Source organism: Anoplopoma fimbria, chromosome 2 (genome assembly GCF_027596085.1).
Source record: "Anoplopoma fimbria isolate UVic2021 breed Golden Eagle Sablefish chromosome 2, Afim_UVic_2022, whole genome shotgun sequence".
Classification (NCBI taxonomy): Eukaryota; Metazoa; Chordata; class Actinopteri; order Perciformes; family Anoplopomatidae; genus Anoplopoma; species Anoplopoma fimbria.
In genome coordinates, this window is record NC_072450.1 from 545848 (window position 1) to 565847 (window position 20000).

At 37.2% G+C, this 20000-nt stretch overlaps 2 protein-coding genes across 2 annotated transcripts in view; both read right to left on the reverse strand.

Moving 5' to 3' along the window:
- Positions 1-10014, reverse strand: part of LOC129103570 (ras-related protein Rab-8B) — a 19460-nt gene extending 9446 nt beyond the window's left edge. The window contains exon 1 of the mRNA XM_054614101.1: positions 9831-10014. Coding sequence (XP_054470076.1) covers positions 9831-9954 — 124 coding nt within the window. The 5' untranslated portion in view covers positions 9955-10014. The remainder of the gene's footprint in view (positions 1-9830) is intronic.
- Positions 10015-12920: 2906 nt separating this feature from the next.
- The window catches only part of LOC129103114 (isocitrate dehydrogenase [NAD] subunit alpha, mitochondrial-like), a 9301-nt gene continuing 2221 nt past the window's right edge, over positions 12921-20000 (reverse strand). Inside the window, 11 exon segments of the mRNA XM_054613396.1 lie at positions 12921-13448; positions 14080-14232; positions 14411-14495; positions 14698-14762; positions 14883-14985; positions 15283-15309; positions 15812-15915; positions 16919-17106; positions 18332-18446; positions 18527-18610; positions 19817-19876. Of these exon segments, the coding sequence (XP_054469371.1) occupies positions 13368-13448; positions 14080-14232; positions 14411-14495; positions 14698-14762; positions 14883-14985; positions 15283-15309; positions 15812-15915; positions 16919-17106; positions 18332-18446; positions 18527-18610; positions 19817-19876 (1065 nt within the window). The 3' untranslated portion in view covers positions 12921-13367.

Genomic DNA, 20000 nt, shown 5'->3' on the forward strand with positions numbered 1-20000 from the left:
ATATTACTGTATATTATTATATTACTGTGTATTATTATATATTACTGTATATTATTATATATTACTGTATATTATATTACTGTATTATATTATATTATATTACTGTATATTATTATATATTACTGTATATTATATATTACTGTATATTATTATATATTACTGTATATTATATTACTATATTACTGTATATTAATATTACTGTATATTATTATATATTACTGTATATTATTACTGTATATTACTGTATTATTACTGTATATTATTATTACTGTATATTAATATATATTACTGTATATTATATATTACTGTATATTATTATTATTACTGTATATTATTATATATTACTGTGTATTATTATATATTACTGTATATTATATATGTATATTACTGTGTATTATTATATATTACTGTATATTATTATATATTATTATATTACTGTATATTAATATTACTGTGTATTATTATATATTACTATATTATTATATATTACTGTGTATTATTATATATTACTGTATAATATTATATTACTGTGTATTATTATTACTTATATTACTGTATGATAATATTACTGTGTATTATAATATAATACTGTATATTTCTGTAGATAAATGCATTATTGTGTTCTTATAAATGTCTCTTTATATTACTATAAATCCATCCAGAATAATTAGTTTCCACATCGTATGACTGACATTCTCACACACACACACACACACACACACACACACACACACACACACACACACACACACACACACACACACACACACACTCAGAGGTCAGCTGACTCTCACGAGACCTCGTGGTGACAGAGCGTCCTCTGTCTGACCACAGCAGCAGCAAAGGATTGTGGGAGCTCGTTTAACATTCAACCAGTTCCTGTGAACTGAAACCAGCAGAGACTGGAGGACTGTGATCTTCATCATCACCATCATCATCATCATCATCATCACAGGTTTCACTGACGTGTCATCACTGACGTGTCATCATAGACGTGTCATGTGACTCTGTGGAGACGTTTGAATCGTTTCATTCAAACAGTTTAACATTTAAATAAAACATTTAAACTGTTTTCTCTGTGAGAAGAGAGAAAGACGATCAATACAACTGATTACTAACTAAACCAGAAGTGATCACAATGATCAATAATCATAATAATCATAACAACACAAACATGTCCGAACAAACATCAAGTAGAAGTTCAGAGAAACATCTCAATGTTTCTGCTGTCACTTCAGTTTCACTTTACACACACACACACACACACACACGCACACACACACACACGCACGCACGCACACACACACACACACACACACACACACACACACACACACACACACACACACACACACACACACACACACACACACACACACACACACACACACACACACACACACACACACACACACACACACAGCAGAAGACAGTTCACACTTCCTGTTTCCACCAGGAAGACATCAGAGTGACACACACTCATCTCTCACTCTGATGCATCGGAAACACACAAAGAGACAGTATGTGTGTGTGTGTGTGTGTGTGTGTGTGTGTGTGTGTGTGTGTGTGTGTGTGTGTGTGTGTGTGTGTTTGATGTCATGGTGACCTTTGACCTGCTGACTGGATCAGAGTGAAATCAAACAGGTCTCCAATAATCAACACTGACGGAGATCAGAGGTCTGAAGACTTACAGGTCTGTTGTGTTGTATACTTGTACTACGTCTGTAATACTTCACTGTACTTCACTGTACACAGTTTATCTCATGAAATCATTAAACAAAGTCTCGGTCACAGACACGCAATCACTGCAGTAAAAGTACTAATACCACACTGAAAATACTCCATTTAAAGTACTAATACCACACTGAAAATACTCCATTTAAAGTACTAATACCACACTGAAAATACTCCATTTAAAGTACTAATACCACACTTTAAAGTACTAATACCACACTGAAAATACTCCATTTAAAGTACTAGTACCACACTGAAAATACTCCATTTAAAGTACTAATACCACACTGAAAATACTCCATTTAAAGTACTAATACCACACTGAAAATACTCCATTTAAAGTAGTAATACCACACTGAAAATACTCCATTTAAAGTACTAATACCACACTGAAAATACTCCATTTAAAGTAGTAATACCACACTGAAAATACTCCATTTAAAGTAGTAATACCACACTGAAAATACTCCATTTAAAGTAGTAATACCACACTGAAAATACTCCATTTAAAGTACTAATACCACACTGAAAATACTCCATTTAAAGTACTAATACCACACTGAAAATACTCCATTTAAAGTACTAATACCACACTGAAAATACTCCATTTAAAGTACTAATACCACACCGAAAATACTCCATTTAAAGTACTAATACCACACCGAAAATACTCCATTTAAAGTACTAATACCACACTGAAAATACTCCATTTAAAGTACTAATACCACACTGAAAATACTCCATTTAAAGTACTAATACCACACTGAAAATACTCCATTTAAAGTACTAATACCACACTGAAAATACTCCATTTAAAGTACTAATACCACACCGAAAATACTCCATTTAAAGTACTAATACCACACCGAAAATACTCCATTTAAAGTACTAATACCACACCGAAAATACTCCATTTAAAGTACTAATACCACACCGTAAAATACTCCATTTAAAGTACTAATACCACACTGAAAATACTCCATTTAAAGTACTAATACCACACTGAAAATACTCCATTTAAAGTACTAATACCACACCGAAAATACTCCATTTAAAGTACTAATACCACACCGAAAATACTCCATTTAAAGTACTAATACCACACCGAAAATACTCCATTTAAAGTACTAATACCACACCGAAAATACTCCATTTAAAGTACTAATACCACACCGAAAATACTCCATTTAAAGTACTAATACCACACCGAAAATACTCCATTTAAAGTACTAATACCACACCGAAAATACTCCATTTAAAGTACTAATACCACACCGAAAATACTCCATTTAAAGTACTAATACCACACCGAAAATACTCCATTTAAAGTACTAATACCACACCGAAAATACTCCATTTAAAGTACTAATACCACACCGAAAATACTCCATTTAAAGTACTAATACCACACTGAAAATACTCCATTTAAAGTACTAATACCACACTGAAAATACTCCATTTAAAGTACTAATACCACACTGAAAATACTTTAAAGTACTAATACCACACTGAAAATACTCCATTTAAAGTACTAATACCACACTGAAAATACTCCATTTAAAGTACTAATACCACACTGAAAATACTCCATTTAAAGTACTAATACCACACCGAAAATACTCCATTTAAAGTACTAATACCACACCGAAAATACTCCATTTAAAGTACTAATACCACACCGAAAATACTCCATTTAAAGTACTAATACCACACCGAAAATACTTTAAAGTACCATTTAAAAGTACTAATACCACACCGAAAATACTCCATTTAAAGTACTAATACCACACCGAAAATACTCCATTTAAAGTACTAATACCACACCGAAAATACTCCATTTAAAGTACTAATACCACACCGAAAATACTCCATTTAAAGTACTAATACCACACTGAAAATACTCCATTTAAAGTACTAATACCACACTGAAAATACTCCATTTAAAGTACTAATACCACACTGAAAATACTCCATTTAAAGTACTAATACCACACTGAAAATACTCCATTTAAAGTTTAAAGTACTAATACCACACCGAAAATACTCCATTTAAAGTACTAATACCACACCGAAAATACTCCATTTAAAGTACTAATACCACACCGAAAATACTCCATTTAAAGTACTAATACCACACTGAAAATACTCCATTTAAAGTACTAATACCACACCGAAAATACTCCATTTAAAGTACTAATACCACACTGAAAATACTCCATTTAAAGTACTAATACCACACCGAAAATACTCCATTTAAAGTACTAATACCACACTGAAAATACTCCATTTAAAGTACTAATACCACACTGAAAATACTCCATTTAAAGTACTAATACCACACTGAAAATACTCCATTTAAAGTACTAATACCACACCGAAAATACTCCATTTAAAGTACTAATACCACACTGAAAATACTCCATTTAAAGTACTAATACCACACCGAAAATACTCCATTTAAAGTACTAATACCACACTGAAAATACTCCATTTAAAGTACTAATACCACACTGAAAATACTCCATTTAAAGTACTAATACCACACCGAAAATACTCCATTTAAAGTACTAATACCACACTGAAAATACTCCATTTAAAGTACTAATACCACACTGAAAATACTCCATTTAAAGTACTAATACCACACTGAAAATACTCCATTTAAAGTACTAATACCACACTGAAAATACTCCATTTAAAGTACTAATACCACACCGAAAATACTCCATTTAAAGTACTAATACCACACCGAAAATACTCCATTTAAAGTACTAATACCACACCGAAAATACTCCATTTAAAGTACTAATACCACACCGAAAATACTCCATTTAAAGTACTAATACCACACCGAAAATACTCCATTTAAAGTACTAATACCACACCGAAAATACTCCATTTAAAGTACTAATACCACACCGAAAATACTCCATTTAAAGTACTAATACCACACCGAAAATACTCCATTTAAAGTACTAATACCACACCGAAAATACTCCATTTAAAGTACTAATACCACACTGAAAATACTCCATTTAAAGTACTAATACCACACTGAAAATACTCCATTTAAAGTACTAATACCACACCGAAAATACTCCATTTAAAGTACTAATACCACACTGAAAATACTCCATTTAAAGTACTAATACCACACCGAAAATACTCCATTTAAAGTACTAATACCACACTGAAAATACTCCATTTAAAGTACTAATACCACACCGAAAATACTCCATTTAAAGTACTAATACCACACTGAAAATACTCCATTTAAAGTACTAATACCACACCGAAAATACTCCATTTAAAGTACTAATACCACACTGAAAATACTCCATTTAAAGTACTAATACCACACCGAAAATACTCCATTTAAAGTACTAATACCACACTGAAAATACTCCATTTAAAGTACTAATACCACACTGAAAATACTCCATTTAAAGTACTAATACCACACTGAAAATACTCCATTTAAAGTACTAATACCACACCGAAAATACTCCATTTAAAGTACTAATACCACACCGAAAATACTCCATTTAAAGTACTAATACCACACCGAAAATACTCCATTTAAAGTACTAATACCACACCGAAAATACTCCATTTAAAGTACTAATACCACACTGAAAATACTCCATTTAAAGTACTAATACCACACCGAAAATACTCCATTTAAAGTACTAATACCACACTGAAAATACTCCATTTAAAGTACTAATACCACACTGAAAATACTCCATTTAAAGTACTAATACCACACCGAAAATACTCCATTTAAAGTACTAATACCACACTGAAAATACTCCATTTAAAGTACTAATACCACACTGAAAATACTCCATTTAAAGTACTAATACCACACTGAAAATACTCCATTTAAAGTACTAATACCACACTGAAAATACTCCATTTAAAGTACTACAGTTTTTTTCCATCGCTAACGAGCGCTTACCTATACTTAAAATACTTTTTCTAAACTCTTAACACAGACTTACACCTACAAAACACAATTGGCCAAATAGATCATTTTCTTCTCAAAAGCACATTTTGTTAACTATATACTAACTCTTCATTTCAAAATAGAAGACATCTTTCTCTGCACACACTAACTTTACCAAAACACTGGACATCTGACTCAAAATGAAATTATTCTTTCAAAGAATAACTCTTGTTTTCACTTCACAAGGAACATGCAGCCAATCAAAGTACACCAGGTTTCAAAATACTGGCTATTGTGGACATTACAAAAACTGCATAGACTTTTATGTTTCAGTTTTACAGGTATTTGCATGCAAAACATGCAATCCACTGTTTTTTACGCCAAATTTTTTGGTTGGGAACTGTACTGTATATCCACATGTAATGTTCACATTCAAAAGCATTCCAGTAAAAAGCGAATCAGTTTTTTTTTTTACTGTTTACTACAGGAGGTATAGTAGAAATACTGTTTACAGTATGATACAACAGAAAACGTTTTACAGTATTGTTTAAAGTTAACAAAATATCCATGAACAAAAAAGCAACAGCAAAAAGCCCAGTAAAAAGGGAGAACTAAAAAAAGCACAAAATTCCTTTATCTAATCCCTGCGATCTTCAGGGTTAGGCCACAAGTTTTCATCCACATCGCATCTGATGTTATCCAAGGCGATACACCTTGGATAAAACCGCTTGGAATCAGCTGTGGTTGACCCAATATACCCAACATACATCAGCTGTGTGTCAATTATTCAATTGTTTGTTTATTATCAGCTGAGATATATTGTTTTAGAACTGATATTACTGTATTACAGAAGCAGAGGTTTTTATACTGTATCTAAGGTTTGGAATATTGTGTTTGCAATTGTGGGATGTTGTGTGTTAACATTTGTAAATAATACAAAAACAATCCATAATTTTGTTTGGAGGTATAGCTTGTCTGTTAAGAAAATGTAAGCATTATATAAATGTGTTCACTGACTGCATATTGTGTGAAAACAACATGAAATGTGTGAATGGTATGGCCACAAAGGACCGATGTTGTGCTAATCGTGTTTAGAGTTTTGAAAATGTGACTACTGTTTAGAAAAACGCTTGTTAGCGACTGAAAAAAACTGTAATACCACACTGAAAATACTCCATTTAAAGTACTAATACCACACTGAAAATACTCCATTTAAAGTACTAGTACCACACTGAAAATACTCCATTTAAAGTACTAATACCACACTGAAAATACTCCATTTAAAGTACTAATACCACACCGAAAATACTCCATTTAAAGTACTAATACCACACCGAAAATACTCCATTTAAAGTACTAATACCACACCGAAAATACTCCATTTAAAGTACTAATACCACACCGAAAATACTCCATTTAAAGTACTAATACCACACCGAAAATACTCCATTTAAAGTACTAATACCACACCGAAAATACTCCATTTAAAGTACTAATACCACACTGAAAATACTCCATTTAAAGTACTAATACCACACTGAAAATACTCCATTTAAAGTACTAATACCACACTGAAAATACTCCATTTAAAGTACTAATACCACACCGAAAATACTCCATTTAAAGTACTAATACCACACCGAAAATACTCCATTTAAAGTACTAATACCACACCGAAAATACTCCATTTAAAGTACTAATACCACACCGAAAATACTCCATTTAAAGTACTAATACCACACTGAAAATACTCCATTTAAAGTACTAATACCACACTGAAAATACTCCATTTAAAGTACTAATACCACACTGAAAATACTCCATTTAAAGTACTAATACCACACCGAAAATACTCCATTTAAAGTACTAATACCACACTGAAAATACTCCATTTAAAGTACTAATACCACACTGAAAATACTCCATTTAAAGTACTAATACCACACTGAAAATACTCCATTTAAAGTACTAATACCACACCGAAAATACTCCATTTAAAGTACTAATACCACACTGAAAATACTCCATTTAAAGTACTAATACCACACCGAAAATACTCCATTTAAAGTACTAATACCACACTGAAAATACTCCATTTAAAGTACTAATACCACACCGAAAATACTCCATTTAAAGTACTAATACCACACTGAAAATACTCCATTTAAAGTACTAATACCACACTGAAAATACTCCATTTAAAGTACTAATACCACACTATTTACCTCTCAGATGTAGCAGAGGAGAAGTAGGCTGACTAACATGAAGTACCTCAGACTGATACTCATGAATAGTACTCCATCTCTACTGGAACCAGGTGACCAGTTCAACGGTTATATAATATAATTAATTAATAATTATAAACTATCGTTATTGTTACATCACTGATCAGGGGGTCAAAGGTCACCTGCTCTGAGTTGAAGCTAACACCTGTACCCCCCTCCTCCCTCCTCCTCCTCCTCCTCCCTCCTCTTCCTCCCCTCTTCCTCTCCTCCTCATCCTCCTCCTCTCCTCTTCCTCCCCTCCTCCTCCTCTCCTCCTCCCCTCCTCCTCTCCTCTCCTCCTCCTCCTCCTCCTCCTCTTCCTCTCCTCCTCCTCCTCCCCCTCCTCCTCCCCTCCTCTTCCTCCCCTTCCTCTCCTCCTCCCCCTCCTCCTCCCCCTCCTCTCCTCCTCCCCTCCTCCTCCCCCTCCTCTCCTCCTCTTCCTCTCCTCCTCCTCCTCCTCCTCCTCCCTCCTCTTCCTCTCCTCTTCCTCTCTCCTCCCCCCTCCTCCTCTTCCTCTCCTCTCCTCTCCTCCTCCTCTCTCCTCCTCCTCCTCCTCCTCCTCCTCCTCCTCCTCTTCCTCTCTTCTTCCTCCTCCTCCTCCTCCTCCTCCTCTGGAGATGAAGGTGTGATGAAGATGAAGGTGTGATGGAGATGAAGGTGTGATGAAGAGATGAAGGTGTGATGAAGATGAAGGTGGTGATGAAGGTGTGATGGAGATGAAGGTGTGATAAAGATGAAGGTGTGATGAAGATGAAGGTGTGATGGAGATGAAGGTGTGATGAAGATGAAGGTGTGATGAAGGTGAAGGTGTGATGGTGATGAAGGTGTGATGAAGATGAAGGTGTGATGAAGATGAAGGTGTGATGGAGATGAAGGTGTGATGAAGGTGTGATGAAGATGAAGGTGTGATGGAGATGAAGGTGTGATGGAGATGAAGGTGTGATGGATGAAGATGAAGGTGTGATGAAGATGAAGGTGTGATGAAGGTGTGATGGAGATGAAGGTGAGATGAAGATGAAGGTGAGATGAAGATGTGATGAAGATGAAGGTGTGATGAAGGTGTGATGAAGGTGAAGGTGGAGATGAAGGTGTGATGAAGATGAAGGTGGATGTTAGATGAAGGTGGTGGAGATGAAGGTGAGATGAAGATGAAGGTGTGATGAAGATGAAGGTGTGATGGAGATGAAGGTGTGATGGTGATGAAGGTGTGATGAAGGTGATGATGAAGGTGTGATGAGGATGAAAGGTGTGATGAAGATGAGGTGGAGTTACTGAAGCCTATGGTGGAGATGAAGGTGGTGTTGAAGATGAAGGTGGAAGGTGTGATGAAGGTGTGATGGAGATGAAGGTGTGATGAAGATGAAGGTGTGATGAAGATGAAGGTGGAGTTGAAGGTGTGATGAAGATGAGGTGGTGTTACGCCTATGGTGGAGATGAAGGTGAGATGAAGATGAAGGTGAGATGAAGATGAAGGTGTGATGTGATGAAGGTGTGATGAAGGTGAAGGTGTGATGTGATGAAGGTGTGGAGATGAAGGTGTGATGAAGATGAAGGTGTGATGGTGATGAAGGTGTGATGAAGATGAGGTGGAGTTACTGCCTATGGTGGAGATGAAGGTGGTGATGAAGATGAAGGTGTGATGGATGATGAAGGTGTGATGAAGGTGTGATGATGAAGGTGTGATGAAGATGAAGGTGTGATGAAGATGAGGTGGAGTTACTCGCCTATGGTGGAGATGAAGGTGGTGTTGAAGGTGTGATGAAGGTGTGAAGGTGTGAAGGTGTGATGATGAAGGTGTGATGAAGATGAGGTGTGATGAGATGAAGGTGTGATGAAGATGAGGTGTGATGAAGGTGTGATGGAGATGAGGTGGAGTTACTCGCCTATGGTGGAGATGAAGGTGGTGTTGAAGGCGTCCTCGCTGAAGCGGAACAGCAGGCAGGTCTTCCCCACCCCGCTGTCCCCGATCAGCAGCAGCTTGAACAGGTAGTCGTACGTCTTAGCCATGTCCCCACCGCCGGAGCACGGAGCACTGAGCACTGGGAGCACTGGGAGGACTGGGAGGACTGGGAGCACTGGGAGGACTGGGAGCACTGGAGCACTGGAGCACTGGGAGCACTGGAGCACTGGTTTCTGTTCTGCTCTGCTCTGTTCTGGTTCTACAGAGGAACCAGCGACAGGAAGCAGGAAACAACCTGCTGCAAGCCGGAGGGAATACACCGCGACACACATCCGGGACCGGCTCTTCAGAATAAAACACCACTGCTTTCATTTCAAGTGGAAAGAAATACTGTATAAATACTGAGTATAAATACTGTGAGTATAAATACTGAGTATAAATACTGTGAGTATAAATACTGAGTATAAATACTGAGTATAAATACTGTATAAATACTGAGTATAAATACTGAGTATAAATACTGTGAGTATAAATACTGAGTATAAATACTGTGAGTATAAATACTGTGAGTGAGTATAAATACTGTGAGTATAAATACTGAGTATAAATACTGTGAGTATAAATACTGTGAGTATAAATACTGAGTATAAATACTGTGAGTATAAATACTGTGAGTATAAATACTGTGAGTAGTAATACTGTGAGTATAAATACTGTGAGTAGTAATACTGAGTATAAATACTGAGTATAAATACTGAGTATAAATACTGTGAGTATAAATACTGTGAGTATAAATACTGTGAGTATAAATACTGAGTATAAATACTGTGAGTATAAATACTGTGAGTATAAATACTGTGAGTATAAATACTGAGTATAAATACTGTGAGTAGTAATACTCTGTAAAAGTAAAAGTCCTGAATTCAAAATCTCACTTTTTATACTAACCCTTAATCTATTTTTATACATTCTTTCCCGTGTCACATTTTATATACATTTATTTTTTTATATATTTATACATTTATATATATATATATATATTTATATATTTTATATATATATATATATATATATATATATATATTTCTTTAATTGTGTTTCTTTGTTTCTGTCTCAAAAGCACCAAAACTAATTCCTTGAATGTGAAGCCTCTTCGGCCATAAACCCAATTCTGAAATTCTCAAATATACTAAAAGTCCTCATTCAGCAGAATAACATATATTATATTACTGTATAATAACTATAAATAGATCAATGTGTTGACCAGTATAACGTAGCAGCTGGTAAAGGAGGAGGTTTTTAATGACTTTATATACTGCTGGTAGTTTAATCTAATAGAACATCATTATTTATTAATTATTAATTATATGAATCTAAATTGAGATAAGTAATCAGTCAGATAAGAGCAGTAACAAGTACAGTATTTACTCTGAGACGCAGTAGAGAAGGATAAAGTAGCAGAAGATGGAAATACTCTTCATAAGATGAAGGACTTGTAAAGTACAAGTAACTGAAAATGATACTTGAGTAAATGTACTTCGATAATATAATATAAAAATATACATTTTAACTGAATAAACCTGTCCCTTTAAACTTCAGGCCTCAGCACATAAAGAGGAGGCTGACTCACTCAGGAGCTTTTATTTTGCAGGTGACATCGCCGTGTGTTTCCGGTCTCTCTCTGACAGCTGACAGCAGGGGGCGTGTCCGTGTGACGTCACCGACAGAGGGGCGTGTCGGTGTGACGTCACCGACAGAGGGGCACTGTCACTGTTTAAAGACTCAGAGGAGCTGATAATAATAATAATAATAATAATAATAATAATAATAATAATAATAATAATAATAATAATAATAATAATAATAATGATAATAATAATAATAATAATAATAATAATATAATAATAATAATAATAATGATAATAATGATAATAATAATAATAATAATAATGATAATAATAATAATGATAATAATAATAATGATAATAATAATAATAATGATGAAGGAATGTAAATAACTAACAATGTGTAAAAGAAATAATAAATTGATTTCAGCCAAACAATTCAAAATGATCAAAGTAATTAAGTAGATTTACTTAAGTACTATACTAGCACTACAGTAGTTTAAATCTGAGGTACTTCTGCTACTTAATACTTCTCCTTACTTCTTTAATTCAGACTTATCTTTAGTTACATTCTGATTATTTGATGTATTTTTATGGATGAAACTACCGGCAGTATATACAGTCGATAAAATAACCTTCATTTTTACCAGCTGCAACATTGAAGCCATGAACACATTAATTAATCAATAATTATAATTATTACTTTAAGAGGGTTTTAGTGTATTTTAGTATTCCAGAATTCTTTTTTAATGTTGAGGTTATAAGGAATTTACTTTGTGTTTTTGTGCAGACAAGAAACATTAATAGAATATTATTATCAATTATAATACAGTGATATAATACATATGATTCTGCATTATGAGTTCTTTACTTTATAATATTACAACTTTAACTGAAGTAAAATATCAAAGTATTCCTCAAACACCCTGTATTATTCATGTTCATAATAAATAACTCTTTAACTGTTTTCTTAAGTTTTCCACAGCCCGTTTTAATGACATTTATTAAATCTATTAAAAAGATGGTGTCAGATGGAACAAAAGAAGAGCTTGGCGGTACTAACCTTTAATTTAAATCCAAGAACAATTTTATTTATTTTATAGTTTTAGTAAGTTAATCTATTTTACTTTTCATCTATTAATATTAATCTTTCTTGTACATGCTTCAAAAAGTGTGTATATATATATATAAATATGTATAAATATATATATATAAATATATACACACAAATACATTCTAAATGATGTCGTCATGATGATGTCATGATCCTCTTTGCTTTGTATGTTTTAAAATGTCGTAAGTGATTCAACCCATGTGTATATATACATACATATATAAATATATATGTATTATTTGTATCAATGAAACCCCTGATGGATATGTATTTATATATATGATGATATATTTGTTATTAGTGAAACAGGAGCCTTCACACTGTGTAATATTTTCAAAGAGCCTTTTTATTGGTCGCTGTGTAGAGACAGAAGAGAAGCAGACTCCTCCTGCTTTATGTTTTTATATATTTCTGATTCTAAAGAGCAGCAGGAGACGAAACAATAAATAAGTGACGATTTTCATCAGATTACAAAAAAATAGCAAATATCTGAAAAACAAAGCAGAGAGCTGATATTGTTAATATTCTGACTACACTCTTGGTCACGGGAGGTTTGTGCGTATCTTAGCTGTGAATGTTTCGTCATGTTAACTAGTCAGGTAGCTGCAGCAGAAGCCCCGCCCCCTCCCTCACCTCCTGACAGAAGCCCCTCCCTCACAGAAAAAATATAGTTTCTTTATGTAAATAGAGAAAAGCAGAAGCTCAGACGGAGTCCCTGCAGCTCCAGAGAGAGAAACCCGGTCAGGAGGGGGTGTGACTCCCACGGCGCTCCTCCTCCTGCTCACATGTCCTGGATGCGACGGCAGATATCAGCTGTAAACTCTGAACACTTGGAGTTTCCTCCGAGGTCCTTCGTCAACACCTGAAGAACAAAACACTTCATCACGCCGAGTCCACCAAGAAACCTTATTTAGGATTATTATCACCATTATCGTTTTATTAATGCATTACTCGGAGGTTGTATTTATGTTCAATGTTATTAAGAAGAAGAATATATTTCAGAAAAGGTTTTGACAGTTAATACATTCTTTTTACTAATCAATATTAATGTAGATATTATATATTCATTTATTCAATATTTCTCTTGAAAGAAGCAAAAACATTTCATATCCGATGATGATCGGTAGACTAATAACTAGAATACTAAAATAATCGTTAGCATTAGCGGCATTGTTTCCATGGTTACAGCCTCACAGAGGTCATTGGTTTTGACTCAACTTTATTGTCAGTGAACGCAGCACGACGTCAGAACAATGAGACGTTCAGGGTCAAGAGAGAAACGGGAAGTTAACTGAAAACCTGTTACTCCTCCTGTTCCTCCTGCTCCTCCTTCTCCCCCATCTCCTGCTCCTCTTACACCTGCTCCTCCTACACCTGCTCCTCCTGCTCTACCAGCACCATCTTCTCCTCCCTACACATACTCCATCTTCTTCCTCCTCCACCCCGTGCTCCTCCTCTGTACCTCCCCTCGACTCCCAGGTCTCCAGACTCACCTTCTTGTCTCTGATGGTGTCGAAACAGGCCGTCTGGATCTTGCTGGCGTAGTCATGGAAACCCATGTGACGCAGCATCATGACGGCGCTGAGCAGCAGGGCGGTGGGGTTGGCCATGTCCAGACCGGCGATGTCGGGCGCGGTGCCGTGGACCTGCAGGACACAAACCAGACAGTCCATGCTCCTGATGTGTTCAAGTCTCTATTTATGTCCTATTTTACCCTCTCTGTCTCTAAACGTTCTTATTATAGAATAAAGTGACTGTTCATAAACTAAATAATTATAAATCCATAATCAACCGACTAATTGTTAGAACAAAAGAGGAACGAACCGATTCAAAGATGGCGACTCCGTTGGCTCCGATGTTCCCGCTGGGAGTCACTCCGAGTCCTCCGATGAGTCCGGCACACAGATCACTGAAACACAACGTTCACTCTCTGTTCACTCTAATGTTTAACACGCTAATGTTTAACACGCTAATGTTTAACACGCTAATGTTTAACACGCTAATGTTTAACACGCTAATGTTTAACACACTAATGTTTAACACGCTAATGTTTAACACGCTAATGTTTAACACTAATGTTTAACACGCTAATGTTTAACACGCTGACCGACCTGAGGATGTCTCCGTACAGGTTGGGCATCACCAGGACGTCAAACTGGGTCGGATCCTGAACCATCTGAAGGTCCAGAAGCATCAGGGAGGGAAAAACAAAAAGAGACAGAACACTTTATTTCTGAGTCTGAGGACACGTCGTCTCCTCAGAGACTCACTTCAGTCAGAAGACAAAGTCACTCACATTGAGACACACGGTGTCCAGATACATCTCTGTGAACTTTATGTCTTTGTAGTTCTCTGCAACCTCACGACACTTCCTCAGGAACAGACCGTCTGACATTCGCCTGGAGAGAGAGCGAGAGAGAGACAGAGAGAGAGAGAGACAAAGAGAGACAGCGACATAGTGAGTGATTCAGAGAGAGAGACAGAGAGAGAGAGCAGACAGTTTTCAAAGAGGAGACAGAGAGAGAGCAGAGAGAGAGACAGAGAGAAAACAGCGAATAGTGACATCCTCTAGAGGACACATGTACAGAGACAGTTCAAATCATCAGTCGTACTTCAACTGATGTAACTCTAAATCAATTTTCAACCGTTTATGTTGTAGGCGTGGTCTCAGAGCTCCCCAGTGAACTCTCATTGACATGATGTTGGCCTTGTGGACGGCAGAATTTTGACATTTTTTTGGTCACAGTGTTTCTGGCGTTTTCACCATAGCAACGCGTAAACAAACAGCGATGCGTCTGCTGGAATCCTCTGTGACTGAAAGCTTGATCTCTGATTCGACTCAGAAAATTCAGAGTCGGGCCCTCCACGAGATGTTGTAATGTTTAAAAACGGAGACCAGAAAGATATGTTTCAAATGTTTTAAAAACTACTTATGAGGGAAGTCTGAGCGAGAGACAGAAAGTGGTCATTCCAGAGGAGGAATGAAAAACAACAGGAATGAGATGAATAAGTCCCTCAGGGATCCATGAGTGGAGGACCATTCACAGGAAGTGACATCAAACATGCACTGGGACGTCTAGTCAGCTGACAGATCCGTATGAGTCGTCCTGGTTTAGTTCAATCAGACAGACTGTACAGAGACAGTGACCCCCGATGTCTCACACTGTGTTGTAGGCGTGGTCTCAGCTCCCGGTGGACTCACATGATGTCCACACTTGTGGACGGCTACTGTTTCTTTGGTTGTTTCTGGCGTATTCTTCTGCTCAGCGATTTACGAAGCTGGCGTCCTCTGTGATCAGCTTGATGCTCTGGACGACGCCCTCCACGATCTACAGGGACACACAGGTGAGGAGGGCAGGTACACCATCATCACTACACCGTCCTGACTGGATCTTCATCAGGACGTCAAGTGAGTTCTCCTGACGATCGTTCTCCTCCAATATTCAGTAAAATATGAGATCAGGACTTCATTTATGCTTCTCTAGTCTCTGATCTCTGATAATGTTACATTTTAAACAACCAACCTGTGTTTAAACCAACAGGAGAGCTAGTAACGTTAGCAGCACCGCTTAACACTGGAGGAGAGAGCTAGTAACGTTAGCAGCACCGCTAACAGGAGGAGAGAGCTAGTAACAGGCAGGAGGAGGAGAGCTAGTAACGTTAGCAGCACCGCTAACGGCTCACAGGAGGAGAGAGCTAGTAACGTTAGCAGCACCGCTAACGGCTAACAGGAGGAGAGCTAGTAACGTTAGCAGCACCGCTAACGGCAAACAGGAGGAGAGAGCTAGTAACGTTAGCAGCACCGCTAACGACTAACAGGAGGAGAGCTAGTAACGTTAGCAGCACCGCTAACGGCTAACAGGAGGAGAGCTAGTAACGTTAGCAGCACTGCTAACGCTAACGGGGAGGAGAGAGCTAGTAACGTTAGCAGCACCGCTAACGGCTAACAGGAGGAGAGCTAGTAACGTTAGCAGCACCGCTAACAGGAGGAGAGCTAGTAACCTTTATTGTCTGGATCCTTGTAGACCAGCTGCTATAATCAAACAATAACGGGGTCTGTACCTTTAAATATGGATCATCAATGATCAATAATTGGTATTAGTGGCAAAAGAACTGATCGGGGACGATCAACCCTCCTCCTGAAGTTCATTCTGTTCTGGTTCTATCGTTGACCAAAGTATCCAGAGGTCTAAATGTTCCCTCGTCCTCCGACATCAGATCAGAACTGAGTTAGTGAGACCTCCCTGATCAGATAGAGGTCAGTTATTGATCACTGGTCAAAGTGATTGATAACTATTCGTTCCATATCACTGCCTCTAACCGCTCACTGACCGTGTGTTCGATGCCGCTGTACTCGCCCTCCGTGTTCTCCCGGATGGTGACCAGGTTAACGTCGGTGTACGGAGTCTTGTAGCCCTCGATGGAGATGCAAGGTCGCACGTTGGCGTAGAGGTCAAAGGTCTTCCTCAGCAGCAGGTTCATGGAGGGGTGACCTGCAGCGATGGGAGTCTTCAGGGGTCCTGGAGGAGAAAAACATGCCGCTGAACTCAGAGAGAAACCACCAGGAACTAAAGCTCAGCTCAGCCAGTGAGTCTGGATCAGTATTGATCAGTGAATACTGATTGAAGAGGTTTAACCCTCTGAACAACGTGTCACATTTCTCTCTCTGTGTTCTGGATTTTCTCTGGATTTAAAAGTCCTGCTCCTCTATGGAAACAGAACATCATGACTAGAAGTAGAGAACTCAAACATGTCTTTACTGCAGAATAACAGTTGACAGAAATCATATAAAAGAGCAAAAAAAGAAAGTTGAATTTCATTGATAATTTATTTTACAAAAATGGGAAAACAATAGAATCTATATATCCAACATTTTATACAAGTAACCACAAGTGTTACCAATGTTGTAAAAAATATGGAGGCTCTATGTGTTGTAAATATTGAACTATTCACATGTTTACAGCCTCTCCTCTCTCTCCTCACCCCTCTCCTCTCTCTCCTTACCTCTCTCCTCTCCTCTCTCCTCACCCCTCTCCTCTCCTTACCTCTCTCCTCTCTCTCTCCTTACCTCTCCTCTCCTTACCTCTCTCCTCTCTCCTCTTCTTACCTCTCTCCTCCTCTCATCTCCTCTCCTTACCTTCCTCTTCTCTCCTCTCCTCTCTCCTCTCCTCTCTGTGTTAACTTCCTGAAGTTCAGTCAGAGTTTCACAGATTTCTTGTCACATGACTGTTGGTCTCAGATGAATCAATCATGTCTTCATAGTTTCACTGAGGAGCTCAGAATTAAATGTTTTTATCAGAATCTGTTTAAATCAAACAGTTTATTTGTGGCGAGATTTTAAATGCGACATGTAGAATAACTTTGATGAAATATCACAATTCTAAGCTTTGATTTGGCTTCTTTTTCTGATGTGTTCAAGGACCGTCGGAAAGATGAAAATCTGACGATAGTGACGGTTTTTACAGCGTTTTGCATCAATAAACGGTGTCGTTTTTACTATTGTTTAAACATGCATGAATCCAGCTGAAGAAGAGCTTTGATAAAGTTAACTCCAGCTTGTTCTAGGCTGCTTTTATTGTGAAACTCTTGTGAAAAAGGAAGCTGTTCCTGTTTGAATCTCAGCTTCCAGTAGATTTCCTCTTCTCTCTATTCAGCTGTAGCTCAGAGGACCTTTGTCTCTTTGACAGCGTTTCGTTCTGTCTTCTAAACTAAAGAGCATGTTCGTGAGGTCCAGCTCCTCCTCACCTTTCAGTCCGATCTTGCTGCGGTCCATGGACTCTTTAGCATCAGGAGGAATCATCCATCTGCCTCCGGGTCCTTTGATGGCCGTCACGTTCCTCTCCTCCCAACAGATCGGAGCCTGCAGGTAGAAACACCACGGTGTTTAAAACACAGCTGCTGCTCATTAAAACATCTGGATGAATGTGTGACCTCGCTGACCTTTGCGGCCTCAAAGATCTTCATGACGGCGGTGGAGATCTCGGGTCCGATCCCGTCACCAGGAATCAGTGTGACCGTCTGCATCTGTGGAGACGGAAACAGAAGCTTCACTCACTGAGCTGTAGTCAGTGCAGCTCAGTGATCAGGTGATCAGGTGTGTCTGATCACCTGATCACTCTGCTGCAGTGATCAATACCTCTGACATCAACGTCACACTGATGTCAGACTACTTCCTGCTGAAGTAAATGAATAAAGAGGCTTCAGCTGCAGCATCATGATCACGGTGAGATTAAAGCCTGATGGACTACAACCTCATTTATTCATATTAATATGAATGACAATAATAATAATAATGATAATAATAATAATAATAAAATTGATTCAAATAAAATAATGCTAATGAAAAAAAAATGAAAAAAACAAAATAATAAAATTGATTTAAAAAAAAAATTTAATGAAAAAAAAAAATGAATAATAATAAAAATGATTTAAATAAATAAGAACAGAAGGGAAGATTATTTCCTTTGAACCACGAGAGGCTTTTAATGAAATATCTGCAGGAAGTGTTGAGTTTCATTGACAGCCATTACAAAAACAAATCATTAGAAAATAATAATATATTTTATATTTATTAACTTTATCCGGTTTGACAGGACTGTTGTGTGAAAATAAACTGAATATATATCAGTGACTCGACTTTAACGAACATATCATATTTTCATTATCGATTGATCTGCTGATTATTTCATCAAACCGATCATTTGGCATATAAGATCAATAATGAAGATCAATTCTTCAGACGTCACAGTGGAGAAACTGAATCAATATGTTTGACTTTAATGTTTGAAAAATGACAAATTAAATGATCGATTATCAAAATAGTTGCCAATTAATTTTCTGCTGGTCGATTATTGATTTCAACTCTTTCTGCATCCAACAACTGTTGTTTTCTGATCAGCTATTTTATTGATTCTTTGTTTTATTATTATTAAAATAAAGTGTGATGAGTGTGTGTGTGTGTGTGTGTGTGTCTCTGTGTGTGTGTGTGTGTGTGTGTGTCTCTGTGTGTGAGTGTGTGACTGTGTGTGTGTGTGTGTGTGTGTGTGTGTGTGTGTGTGTGTGTGTGACTGTGTGTGTGTGTGTGTGTGTGTGTGTGTGTGTGTGTGTGTGTGTGACTGTGTGTGTGTCTGTGTGTGTGTGTGTGTGTGTGTGTGTGTGTGTGTGTGTGTCTCTGTGTGTGTGTGTCGTGTGTGTGTGTGTGTGTAGGTGTCATGTTGGTGACCTACTCACCCCTCTGAAGGAGGCTGAAGACAGAGCGGGTCTCTTGGCCCTCGCCACCACCTGACACATCTGAGGAGACATGAAGGTCACGGTAACTTTGACACAAAGAAGCAACTGCTCCTCATTATCACCATTATTAATACAACTCCTCTAAACTCTATCAGCATTATTAATACAACTCCTCTAAACTCTA